General features: G+C 40.5%; 1 protein-coding gene across 2 annotated transcripts; it reads right to left on the reverse strand.

Moving 5' to 3' along the window:
• Window positions 1-860: 860 nt before the first annotated feature.
• MMP1 (matrix metallopeptidase 1) lies at window positions 861-13,075 on the reverse strand. 2 transcript variants are annotated; one of them, XM_004689051.1, is made up of 11 exons: window positions 13,065-13,075; window positions 6,471-6,552; window positions 5,812-6,059; window positions 5,577-5,725; window positions 5,213-5,338; window positions 4,308-4,463; window positions 4,054-4,171; window positions 3,326-3,459; window positions 1,747-1,909; window positions 1,148-1,251; window positions 861-967 (listed from the first exon to the last, which is right to left on the reverse strand). In XM_004689051.1, the coding sequence occupies exons 1-11, from the start codon at window positions 13,073-13,075 to the stop codon at window positions 861-863; spliced, it is 1,398 nt and encodes a 465-aa protein (XP_004689108.1). The 2 variants fall into 2 exon arrangements, with proteins under 2 accessions (XP_004689108.1, XP_004689107.1); XM_004689050.1 differs by lacking the exon at window positions 13,065-13,075 and having other exon boundaries at window positions 6,471-6,560.
• Window positions 13,076-13,415: the final 340 nt, after the last annotated feature.

The following is a 13,415-nucleotide window of genomic DNA, read 5'->3' on the forward strand; positions in this document are numbered from 1 at the left end:
GGGGAGAGCATGGGACACATTGGCGCCAGCAGTCAGTGTTTCCATCTGAAAGTGATACTGGTTTCCTCTGGATGGTCAGGATGAGTGAGAGCCAGGGCCCACCACTTTCCCCACAAGTTCATGTTGTTGGACCATGGGAAATGTAACCTTCTCCTGGGATCAGAAAAGGAAACGTATATGCCCTTTGAAAGCTCTACTCTACTGTCCCTGCTCTTTTAAATCAGTTTAGGATCCTTGAATGGACATTGGAAGTAGATCCCTCTTCCCTGTCCTGTGGGATGTCAGTTCCAGGCGAATGGTGAATATTTTTCTAATTCCCATTTCAGATATGGGAGTTGATCTCTGTAAGATGTGACTTTCTAACCAGGAATTAACAGTAGACTGAAACAGATTTAAATCTAAGATTATAAAAGCGCACAGACAATGGCTCTATTCCAAACATAAAACACTTTATTTTCTGTAATAAAAGTTGTCCCCTGAATGTTAGCATGATACAAGAAGTGGCTGCTCACATGTTCTTGAAGGGCTTTTCCTCAGGTGAAGAGTCTTATCTCTTGTCTCTTTTTCTCTTGAAATAGATGCTTATCACTGAGGTTGTTCCCAGGACCAATGTGTCAGAGACTCTTTGTAAAACTGGACCATGTGACTAAACTAGTCATGAAGTTTCCTCACCATCATTTATGGCTGAATTATAGCAGTTTCATGGGACACATTACAGTTTCAATTGTGAAAAACATGCAGAATGAAATGTAATAATAATATAAACACTGTATTGTATTTCAGTTCATGGCTCTTTCGGAAAACATTTTCCTCGGGCTACTGAAATGTATTTTTATGTTCACTTTGTGATAGTTGCTCAATTATTTTCTGCAGTTGAACCAGCTGTTTGCTTTCAGGAGAGTCAAAATTCTCTTAGTTTTAGAATCGAATTTGTATTGTCTTGTTCCATGGAAGAAATAGAAATATCCTAGAAATAAAACAAAAGAGACTTAATCACATTATACAAATGATTTCTAGGTTTACCTTGGATTCTTGAAGAACCCAAGTTATTTTTAAAGGACAAATATTTGTGGCATTTGATTTTCCAAATAACATTAATGTTTCTATAGCAACATCATAGAGGAAATACATAAATATATTCATTTACCATCTTTCTTGAAGACAGCATCAACGTTGTTGCCAATTCCAGGAAAGTCATCTGCTATCATTTTGGGATAGCCTGCATCCATGGATTCTTTATATTCATCATACCTAGTTAAAAAAAAAAGTGTTAGAACCGTTATTAAATATTTAGACTTCTCAAATTCATTAACCAGCAGGAATAGATGAAAACTGTTAATTCTGTAGATCATGTGAAAAATGAGGTGGGGAGTATGGGTAAGGGAGAATAAGAGTTTGGGTTCCTCTGAACCCCAGCATGGATTCTAGTTCTCTATACACTTCCCTGTTAAAGTCACTGTGATGTCTGGTAAGTTTCTGTTGGTTAAAATAACTATGAAACTATGTACCTTCCTTTTAATATCCTTTTCAAATTCAGCTCTGTGCTTCCCTGATTGCATGCATTTCATGTATTCATATTGAAAGGTGAAGACTGATCATTAGACTTGGAAGCTGGACTGACTACAGGCTTCATAGGAAAGGCTACTGGCCAAGGCCACACGAGACTCATGCTGAAATCATTCATTCTAGAATGTTGTCTCTATAGAAATAAGTGGTGCCCAAATATTTTCTGTATTTGGCCTTTACCTCCAGTACTGGTTAGCAACAAAGAAGTATGTTTTTCCGGTTTCTTCCTCAGAAACAGCGGCATCAATGTGTTTCACACTTCTGGGGAAGCCGAAGGAGCTGTAAATGTCCTTGGGGTATCCGTATAGTGCATATTGCCCCTGAACTGCCCAGTATTTGTTACCTGTTAATTAAGAAACAGGGATGAAAACACTTGCCCAAGACACCAGTAGACAGGAAGCAGATTTCCTTCTTAGCTTTTTGTCTCATAGGCAGCTGCAGTGTCCTGGCTGCACAGCACACTTACCTGGGAAGCTTTGTGAAGATACTGATGCCATTATCCTAACTTAGACTGATTAAGTCAGTATGCATTTTAAGGTTTATTAGATGATTCAAATCTGTGGCAAAGTGTGTGAATGGCTAGTTTATAGGACTATGGGCATCTTTGCAAAGCCAGATGTTCAGATGACTAAGGAGTTTACTTCTGGCAGCTCAGCCTTATAAAGTTCATTCCCTCAGGTTGTACAGGGGCTATTGGTATCCTAATAGCTGGAGTATTGTAGTGACTCAATGACTTGCAATCCCAGGTAAAAATCATTGCATCTGCAGAATGCAGTTCCAAATATTTGACTTTATGTGGTATCCAGAGTCTGTATGTTTATATCTAGAAAGCCCCACATCATATAAAACTATTGTTATGTCTTGAAGTCAGGTTCGGTTTTATGGCACAAGTAGGTTTTTTTTACCCCCTGTAGAAAAAGCAGTTGAGGCTTGGTGTGTCTAAAATCGTGTGTGATTTCATGAAACAGAAAGTCTGTTTCCAAGTTTTGTGTCTCAGAAGTGCTAAATTCATTGCTTTAAGAATAAAAGTGGGTCACGTGTCTTAACATTTGGACTTTGCCATACATGTATCTGCAGAAATACTAGTGTTGGGTATAATGTCTTCTAAACTAAAAGCTGATCATCATCTGCATTTCATCATGATAAAATCAAAGAAGTTACCATTCAATTCATGGTAAATCAGGACTTACATTTTCATATACATACTAGTTGCCTGGAAATCTTGTTAAAATTCAGGAAGTTGTGGTATAGGAGCTGATAATGAGGTTGGACCTTGAGAACTTTATATAAACTTCTTTATTTCTAATTGCTGCTGGTGTGAGAGTTCTATGTTTACAGCAAGCCTGCAGAGTCATATGTATATATTATAGGCTCTCAGGAATCACATGATTCAAATGTTTAGTTCTGTTTTCTCTATGGTACTGACCTAAACTTCTCCATTTTATTCCTGTCACACTGGCATATAGAGAGACTTAAGATATACAAGTAATTTGCATAGAAAATACTTTCCTAAGTCCAAATTCATAAACAGGTCAGAAAATGTCTTATTTGCATCGATTCTTACACTTCTTATTTAAAATAACTCAGAGGTATTTTGTACAATTCTTAGTTAAGGTGATAGACTTTTCTTCACTGGTAGATGAAACTGTGAGCTTTTTAAAAGCCCATGGAGAGAAAGTAGGCAGTACTCTCATATCTCAACCCTGATATAGATGAAAAATTAATTCTTAACAAAGTGAAAGGGAACTGTAAACATTACCTTTGAAAAACCGGACTTCATCTCTATAGACAACTTCATAAGCAGCTTGAAATCCATTGGGCAGATGTGGCCAGAAAACAGAAATGAAGTTGAGATCAACTTCTGGGTAAAAGGAATTTACGCGCATATAGAATCTGAATTGTAAAAAAGAAAAAAAGATTTGATCTGAGTGATGACATTTTCTCGCTGGCATTCAGTTCCCTATCGCTGGCACTTGTGGTGTGTTGGTAAATATTTAACATCTGGCTCTCTAAGATGGGAGTGGGTGGAGACTTAGCTTATAGGCTTCAGGGCACTCGTGGTAGGGCACCTTTGTATTTCTGTTATACACAAACATCAGATATAAACAACCTTGAGAGTTTAAGGAAATAGTAAACTGTAGCAAAATAATTTCAAAACATCAATTTTGATTTTTTTTTTCAGAACCTTGAAAAGTTCTCTTTTCTTTTCTCTGCCTAACTTTACTGATTTGTAAAATGGGACTATATTTACTGATTTTATTTTTCCCCAGTGGTATATCTTCTTGAGGGTCAAATAGCAGAATACACGTGGGAAAATAAATTTGCTGTTAGTTCATCATGTGGAAATGCAAACAATTGCTGCCATACTGTGTATGTTAACACGTGTAAGATAAATTCATGTCAAGCTCAGTGGTGGCCCACAGAGACCCAGAGTAGTGAGTGTTGTCATTATGACAAATACGAAACAACAAGAACCTTAGGACTCACCTATCTTTGAAGAACATTGTTTCTCCCCGAATTGTAGTTATAGCATCAAAAGTGAGCTTATTATCACACACTTGTGGGGTTTGTGGGACATTTGGCTGAATAGGGTTTTTGGAAGGTCCTAAAGAAAAAAAAAAAGATCTGGAATTAGTTTTGGCATTAGAAAACTACATAGAAAACAAGCGACCGTGCCTTCCATTATGTAGATTATGGCTGTTTCAGTGACTCCACAGCCCAGATAATTTTCTTATCCTCACCATATAGGGCCTGTATGCCATTGATGTCGTCCTGATTTAGCTGAACATCACCACTGAAGATGTAGTTTGGGTACATCAAAGCTCCAATATCAGTAGAATGAGAGAGTCCAAGGGAATGACCCAATTCATGAGCCGCAACGCGATACAAGTTGTAATCTAAATGGGCCAATAAAGTTGTTTGCAGCTATTTGAAATGTTTTCATCTTTCAGAGACATTTAATTAAAAAGTCACATACCACCCAACAACAACAACAAAATCCTCCTATTTCCTTGATTACAGTTGGAAATATATATAAAACTTTTTTGAAGGCTCGAGGAATGCATTTATTAAGAAATATGTTCAATCCTAAACTCTCTATAATGAAACTGAGAAAAAGAAAAACTCAGCTGATTGTCTAGCACAAATTGGGCAACTTTACTAGTGAGTTGATGGGACATATTATTTCAGAGAAGCAGTAGAGTTCAGTCAATATATTTTTCCCTAAATACAAAAATACAAATCTGATACCTGTTAACTGCTAGAAATATTAGAAAACACAACCTTCTCTTCCTTTAATTCCTTTAATTTCCACATAGTCTTACAATTTCCATAGTCTAGATACCAGTGTTAAATTCTGGTATGTCTTTTTAGTAAAAAAACCAAAAACCAAAAAACAAATTCTACGAGATGCCTACAAATAGAACATTAAGAGTTCCAATATCTTTTAAACAGAAATTTGAGAGTGGCTTATTTGTAGGCAACAGTTGTTAATAATAGCAGTATCCTTCTCTCACATGTTTCTCAACGTAGCATTAATTTTCTCAGTAGCAGTATTAAACATGCATTCTTTCAGTTAAATATACTAATGTCGCAGTGAACCATGAAGGGGAGGTGGAACTGAGATTGGGAAAATGCATTGACTCACTTCTGGAATCAGTGGTCCACCTTTCCTCTTCATCAAAATGAACGTCACCTCCAATTCCTGGGCCTGGTTGAAAAGCATGAGCAAGGTTTCCATTTGGTCCATCAAAGGGAGAGTTGTCACGGTGATCTGCAAGAAACAATTCCAGCAGGGTCCTTTGTGGTTCTATTTAGGCTGACCCAGCAGTACAAGCATTAGCTTTCTAAGAGACCACCAGAATTCATAGCATGTAATGTAGCACCCTCCCTAATCTAAATGGGAGGTTAACACTCCTCTTAACAAAGAATTCCAGGCACAAAGCTGAAGAGATTTAGTGGCAGGGTGAGCACTAAGGTAGGAATATTCTCACGCAAGGGGAAGGGCTTACCTCCCCAGACAAAGGAGAGCATTATGTCTGCCTGACCCTGAAAGACCCTGCTGAAGGTCAGGGGTGAGACTCTGCTCCAGAGTTGAAAGGCTTTGTTGATGGCATGGTCCACATCTGCTGTTGGCAAATCTGGTGTGTAATTTTCGATCCTTAAAATCAAATAAAAATACACATCAGACCTATATTATGACTGTGATAGGAAACAGATTCTCACACTGGTGCTCAGTCTGGTTACCTGTAGGTCAGGTGTGTATGTTCCCATCGAGGATTCCCTGGAGTAAGTTTAAAGCGGAAGGCCATGTCAGACACCCCACATCTGGGCTGCTTCATCATTTTCAGAGTTTCAACATCCGGCTTCCCAGTCACCTTCAGCCCAAAGAATTCCTGCATTTGCTTCAGCTTTTCAGCCAGTGTGTCATGGCTTTTCTGCTTTTTAATATGCTCTCCATCAATGTTTAGGTTGTAGTAGTTTTCCAGATATTTCTAAAATAAAATTATTGAGACACTGGTTGGAAAATCATTCTGACTTGTTTAAAAATGGACAGTATAATATTTAAGCGGAAACAGAGAACTATTCAAGCTTGTGTTTAGATTTTATAGTTCTTACTGTTCTATTAATTCAAATATAATTTCAGAGTTGAGTTTTCCCTACCATTGATTACTGTGAAGTCAGAATTAAACTATGTAGAACCGCATCAGCACACTGTTTGTTGATCCAACCTCCAGTTGGAAAAAGAGACAACTTGGTTAAATACATTTCCAGACAGAAATTTCTTTCTGTAGGAGATAATACCCTTAAATAAAGTCCGGTATATTACTATCACTGTTATACTGTAGAAGAAAAAGGAAAAAATAAGGCTTTAGTGTTTCTGGCATGTGTCAGGCAGCTTTTACCTGAACTGTCTCCATATCTTGCTCTGAAGTTGCTGGGAAGCCTTGAGAGCCCATGGCCCAAAGCAGCAGCAGCAGAGGAAGGCTGGACATGCTAGTCTCTGTCTTTCTTCTCAGCTGAAGGAAATCACCTGCCAGCTGCCTTAATAGCACAACTAGGAAGCTCCTTTATATGCAGAGCACTTGTACTTCTGGAGAGCCAGAGGCTATCTGACTCATGTTTCACAACATCCTTTTGATTAGCAATGAATGGCCTGAGCAATCACAAAGGGTGACTCTGAGCAGATTATTTGGTTTTGCTTAGTGTTGCAATCTTATGATTAATATCAAATAGTACCTGTGTGAAGTAGACACCCTCCCAGGGGTACGCAGTTGTCTTCTCAAGTTTGTTTCTATTGATGCTGTATTTGAGAAGACCCTGATCGTAGAGTACTTTGTGACCTTTAAAAAATGGGCTTTGCTATTTGATTGTGCCTGTTGTGATGTGCTGTGAGTTTTGCATGCACCTTGGGTCCCCCCCCAGGCCTCCCTCCCCACCCTCGTTTTTACCAAACTCTGGTCTCAGTTTCCCTCAGCCAATAAAAGGAAACAGAGTTTATGGAGAAGGAAAGTGGCTTTATTTGTTGACAAATGAGGAGGGCAGCAGACTCATATCCAAAAGACCACCGTCCGGCTCTTTGGCAAGTTACAGGGCTATTTATACAATGTTCAACAAAGAAAAAGGGGAGATGGGTGAGAGTCCGCAAAGGGGAGGAAGTAAAAGTTAGTGCTGGGATGGAGACCAGTGGGCACCAGCCTTTATTTACACAAAGACAAACAAAAATGGGGAATCAGCAAGAGTAATGGGGGGGGGGCAGCACAGGGAGGAAGAGGAGTCGGTGCCCAAGAGTGAGCTTACTCACTATTTGCTTTTGTTTGGGATTCCTTTCCTTGACCCTAAACCTGTCAAGAGAAACTGCAAAGAAAGAAGAGGAAAAAAAGTAAACCCACAGTCAGTTAAGAGCTCTGGGAAAACCAATTCCATCATAAATTTGTCAAAGGAGGCAAATCTGCAAATGCTTATCTGAGAGCCCATTTACTCACCGGTATTGACGGTATATGTTGGCACTCTGTGCCCAAAAGTATCACCAGTAGAGGGTATATGTTGGCACTCTGTGCCCAAAAGTCAACTCTGCAAGCATTCAGTTTGAGGCAGCTCTCCCAGGTTCAGCAGGATTCCCTTGTGCCTTTACGTAGTTGCCTGTAACATTCTTTCCATAGCACCTTGACTTTCCTGTCTTCGTCCAAGCCCAGATTTGAGAGTCTTGGCTGAGAAGACCCCTGTCTTCAGGTAGAGTATAAGAGAAACCCTCCACTCCACATATACACCCCTGTCTTCAGGTAGAGGATGAGAGAAACTCCCATTCCACATAGACACCCCTGTCTTCAGGTAGAGTATGAGAGAAACCCCCCACTCCACATATACACCCGTGTCTTCAGGTAGAGGATGAGAGAAACTCCCATTCCACATAGACACCCCTGTCTTCAGGTAGAGTATGAGAGAAACCCCCACTCCACATAGACACTGTTCATCGGTATCATAGGATAACAGAGTCCTTCTTTAAAACCTGTCAGAATGTGTCAGTTGAGATGAGGCTGGCAAAATGCACTAGGTGAGGCCTGGCTAAAGACCACATATGAGTCTAGGGTCTTATTTTTTTTTTTTTATTGTTCTTTTTTTTAATATAATAGTTTATTTTTACATCATTTTGTACATTTTTTTTTCCATCTCAATTGTAATCCCGCTGTGTTTCCCATCACCAAGTCACCCTGTGCCATCACCATAGTCCCGTGCACTTCCCTCCCCTTCCCCAGGGTCTTATTTTTAATTGTCCTGATTCCCCAAGTAGCATATCTTGTTCTTTAAGGCTAGGTACCAATTGTTTATTCTTCATATGCATGCACTCACCTAAGTATGAATTCACTCGGAAGGTCTTATTTAGCATCTTCTGTGCACCAGTTACCATATGAGGGGGCTAATTAGTAAGCAGACATCTGATAAGACCTTAAGATGACTTTAACAATTTAAAAGTTGCACATATTAGTTTTAGTAGAAGGTACTACAGCAGGAGAGAGGCTGATGCTGGTCTAGCTCCAAATTTCCTGACCTGCCTTCATTATGCAACCCAATTCACAGTGGGTTGCCCTGTAACACAACCTCCATCATGACTTTTGCCAAACTTTAGTGCCTCCTCTTGTCTCCTGGAGAAACTCACCAGGTAAACTTGCCAGTTCTGCTCAAAGGGGAGCTTTGGTGAAACTTCCCAGAGTTAACCCAAGGACCCCATTCTCCAAATCCTGTATCTTCAAAACTGACTTCACAATCATATTTGTGAAATCATAGTTTTATGGGTATTTTTTTATAAAGGAAATTGTATACTGATGGATAAAGGAATAGAAAAGAGGAATCACAAGGTGGACTTGCCCAAGGATTTGGGGTAGAAGGGATTAGCATGGCTGTTCACCCAGCTACAGAAAGCAAGTTCTTTAGGACCAATTCCTAGGTTATAAAGCAGGTAGCAGACTGTGGTAGGCTCTGTTTGTCGCAGATCCAAAAGGTACAGATTGAGCCCATTGTGGGATCTCCTGTCCCTTTTAGATTCTATTCAAAATCAACAACAAACCTAGGCTCACAAGGAGTGAGCCCCTCTCAGAGAGAAGTCTGTATCCGTGCAGTCTCTGCACTGGCCCGGGGGCAGCTGTGTTCTGCTCACCTGTGCCTATGTAGGTGCTTCTTTCCACCCTCCCTCCCTCCACAGGGCAGCATCTCTTTGCCTGTGACCTGTGCCAGGCTGGAGCTTATCTCTACTGACCTCCCTCAGCGGAGGCCACTCTCAGGGCCACCCGCCTGCAACCATGCAGGTCTCTCCCTTTTGGGGGCAGCTCTTTCTGGTGCCTAGGCAAGTGTCCTTTACTCCTCTGTTTCATTCCCTAATAAACCTACTTTTTAAATATAACTGACATCTCTGTCTCATGGAGAAACTCACCTGGGGAATGTGCCACGTGCCGCTGAAAGGGGAGCTCTGGTGAAATGTTCCCCATAGTGAACCAAAGGACCCCACATTCCAAACCCACTAACTCCAAAAAATGACATCATGTACCAAGGGCAAGAGGAGGCAAGCAATATAAAAATCAGAAGCTTATCTGGTTTGAATTGAAATCTCTATCATTTCTGGTCAAAGGGTGTTGGATTGCATTTGTACATTTTCTAAGGTTTTGATCTGCTTGTGAAGTCTTTATATGGGGGAGGCCACTGGGCAGATTCCCTAAGGCACGCTCTGGGAGACTCTTAGGGAACAGGGGTATTGATCCTGGATGCCTGTTTCTTTCCCTTTAGCTTCATATATACTGCCAAATAGTCATTGTTTTATAGGGGAGTGAGAGAGCACCACTGAACCCCCAAACCTGCCTGCTCTAAATGGGTTCTGCCATCTACTGCATCAATTCAAAACATATAATGGAAGGGAAGTTTAATACAATTAGTGGGCAATACAGAAAAGAAAAAGAATATAGTTTCTAAATCAGACACCTGAAGTTACTCATCCCTTCATGGGTAAAAGTCTACCCAAAAGGGAGTGGCCCAAAGCAAGGCCTGGAAGCCCACCACAAGTCTAAAGCACCTTCTGGCGGGGACCCATGGAAAAGTCAGAAATGGCCAGACAAGTCTGGGAGGGAAAGAGCAAAATCAAAATCAAGGTGAATGCGGCCATAGTGAACCTTCCCATGGGCCTCTCACCCAAATCTGTTTCAAAGAATCCAGGGACAAGAAAGAAGAGCCACTTTTTAACAAGTCTCTGCTCCATGTGCCTCCCTCAGGCCTCCTTCTGGCTACTCATCTCTGCTCAGCTCCATCCTCCCTTGGGTGGGGCAGGAAACCTGGAACCACCCCTTTTCCTGGGGACCACCCTGTTAAAATTATACATGATGGTGAGCCCAGCTGATGCAGTGAAATAGGACAGGGCTGGCTTCCTGCCCCATCAGAGAAGCATTCCTATCTGTTGCATTTAAAAAATTTGTCTTGTATTCTAGGGAAAAGAGAGGGTATCCTGAAAAGGATAATAAGGAAGTTAAACATCTAAGGAAGTTAAACATCAGGTGTTAACAAGCCAAGCTGGCACCCACCTGAACTCTTCATATGCCTGTATCAAACATGCCAACCCTCACCGACATCCCTTCTGTTTGGCTCCTTTGTATAAAAAACCCTTCACCCTGCCAAACAGCAGGATGGTGGTCTTTCAGAGATGAGTCTGTGGCCCTTTCAGTTCTGTCAACAAACTAACCCATGTCCCATGTTTCTTCTCCTAAAACTCTGTTTCCTTTTATTGGCTCAGGGAGACTGATGCTAGAATTCTGTAGAACAGCTATTAGGAAAAAAGGGCTCTGGATGCCCACCCTGCCATCTTGGCACTACTTTGGGCCCTTCATCTTTTTGGTCTCCTGCCAGTGGCTCTTTTTGATAGTCCAAAATCCTAGGAACTGCTTTTCCTTGAATATGCTCAGGCCCTCCTTTGTTAAGTAGCCTTTTTCCCCAGCAAGTCTATGAACCATGAACAACACCGTTTCCATGGCATGGTCCATGTGAGAAAGCATTTTGGTGAGGGAGATCAGTTGAAACCTTGACCAGGAAAAGATCCACAGTGTCCTCTGTTCCACTGTTGGTGAGAAAAACGGCTTTAAGTCTGCAGCTGCTCTATTCATGCTCCACAGCCCTACACTTTCAACGTTGAGAAACACTGTTTATGTTCTTCAACACCTTTCCAGCTTGCCATGTTTCCTTTCTCAGCATTTTTCTTACCTTCTTGATTTCTGCTTTCCTCTTCTAACAACATCTTTCTGTTTAAACATTGCTTCAGCATACATTATCTTGATTTGAAAGAGCATATTTATTCCTTAAATTTCTAGCCACAACTTCCTCATCTGTGAGTTCAGAGGATAAGAGAAAATAGAAATTCTCATGGACAGCAGAGAACATGAGCAATTGAAGGGACTTCTTTGCAGGCAAAGGAAGAACTGAAAGGTGTTCTTTATAATCAAGGTTGAAGCCAAGGGGCAGGTTAATAATATATATTATCAATGTGAACAGCTTGCTCCCCACTCAAGGGAACAGCATAATGACCATTTGGTATTGGACAAGAAATTACCGAAGTTAGCACCCTGCAAGAGTCTCATGAAATGTTCACTCTTGCAGACTCCACATATCCTTCAGTTTAAGAGTTCTCAATACTTGTAAAGTGCTACAGCCTTCCTTAAACAGAAACCCTTTTGGAAAACCTATGTGTAAACCTGATGAAAGCAGAAGTGCCGGGATGAAAGTGGTAACAAGGGCCCTCGACTGCTTCACTCTCACTTTGTCCTCGGTCTTCCCTTCTCTCGCCAAGTTCCTAATTCCTAAGGAACAGTGAGGGTTCAATGGAGTGAAACTCAGAAACATGGGCTAGGGGTGTGACAAACCAGATGAAAAACACTGACTATCAGAGACACTGCCTTTGGGCCCCAGCACACCTCTGTCTGATGGGAGGACAGGTGTGGGGGGGGAAAGTGCAGGTAGAGCTTTATACCATTTTCTTCTGGCTTCAGTCCAAAGCTCTTGACCTAAAAGTTTCATTAGTACTACAGGAATGCTAACATGGATTGAAAACTGGTTATTTCAAACAATGTTTTATTAAGTTTATTAATAACAAATATTTAAAAATTAAGTTTTGGTTAAACAGGATGCCACAGAGATTCACCTCATTCTGAATCATTCCAGTTATGTATTCATAGCAGTACTAACACTGGACTAGTGTCAGTGGAAGATCTATTTGTGAATGTAAAAGAAAACAAAACTAGAATAAACAGGGAATAAGTTACACTCAAACCTTAGCACTGCCTGAAATCAAGCAGTTTCCAAGAAACCCAAAACATGTTAGCAGTTTATTGGCCTACATATAATTTTGTGGCCATTGTCCCTCTACCCTTTGTCCTCTGGGAGAATGACAGGCTTAAGAGGACTCTCATGAGTGTGGCTGCATCAGCTGACTCTTGACCCTTTTCAAAGAAGCACATTTTTCCCATGGTTTTCTTGGTCATTTGATGGTGGCTGCTCTGTGGAAAGAAACAAATATGTTTGTATTTTTCCATAGTAAATTCAATTTTGGAACTCAAACTTACTTTCTGTTTTTTTGTGCATGGAAGTTTATCCTTTACAATTTTATAATTCAATTTGAGTGTCACTTTTTTTCTCGTGAGATGGCCTTTCATCAGAAACTTTAGGTATTTAAATATTAAACTTAAATATTAAATTAAAATGTAAAGTTTTGGGAGTAACATGAGGGAAAGCTTAGTGCCACCCCATATACAACTCTATCTATGACCACATGGTAGCTTCGTAAATAACCACACACTTATCAGACACTCTGCACCTACTCGCATTTCAGTTGTCAAGGCCAACTTACAGATAGAAATGAGGGACACAACAACTCCAAATTACTTACTGGGCATGGGTCTGCACTCCAGTCCAACCCGTAGCTGGCTTCATGGTGCTCCCATCACTAGATAGGACACACACACTCCAGCTACAGAGAGAACATGTGTCACTCTAGAAGGAGAGTTCCATTAATTCCATCATGTCTACAATAATATCTGTGTCACCCCATGTTCCTCAGGCCAGAAAGGATCTTCCTTTTCAAGCTGCTATTCAGTCACCCTTTTTTCCTTTACCAAAATTTATGAACATGCAGTTTGTAGATACTACTTCAATTCAGTAAATGTTTATAATAATTAATGAACACATAAGACAATAAGAGATACCAAATCACACTTAAAAGGCCATTTCTCATTAGTTCAGTTGTCTGCGAACAGTTTATTGGTCATATTTCTTTTACTCTCTTGAGGTTAAAGTTATCTCAAATAGGAAGAGCTTGGATATAG

This window comes from Condylura cristata, unplaced genomic scaffold (genome assembly GCF_000260355.1).
Source record: "Condylura cristata isolate star-nosed mole 26May11 unplaced genomic scaffold, ConCri1.0 scaffold00025, whole genome shotgun sequence".
Taxonomy (NCBI): domain Eukaryota; kingdom Metazoa; phylum Chordata; class Mammalia; order Eulipotyphla; family Talpidae; genus Condylura; species Condylura cristata.

What these genes read in the sequence shown, in the direction of transcription:
- MMP1 (XM_004689051.1), bottom strand. An exon ending in AAGATATGGAGACAGTTCAG is followed by an intron (nt 6,060 to 6,470) that starts GTAAAAGCTGCC and finishes ATTTTATTTTAG; the next exon opens with AAATATCTGGAAAACTACTA. An exon ending in GTGGACCACTGATTCCAGAA is followed by an intron (nt 4,464 to 5,212) that starts GTGAGTCAATGC and finishes TGGCCCATTTAG; the next exon opens with ATTACAACTTGTATCGCGTT.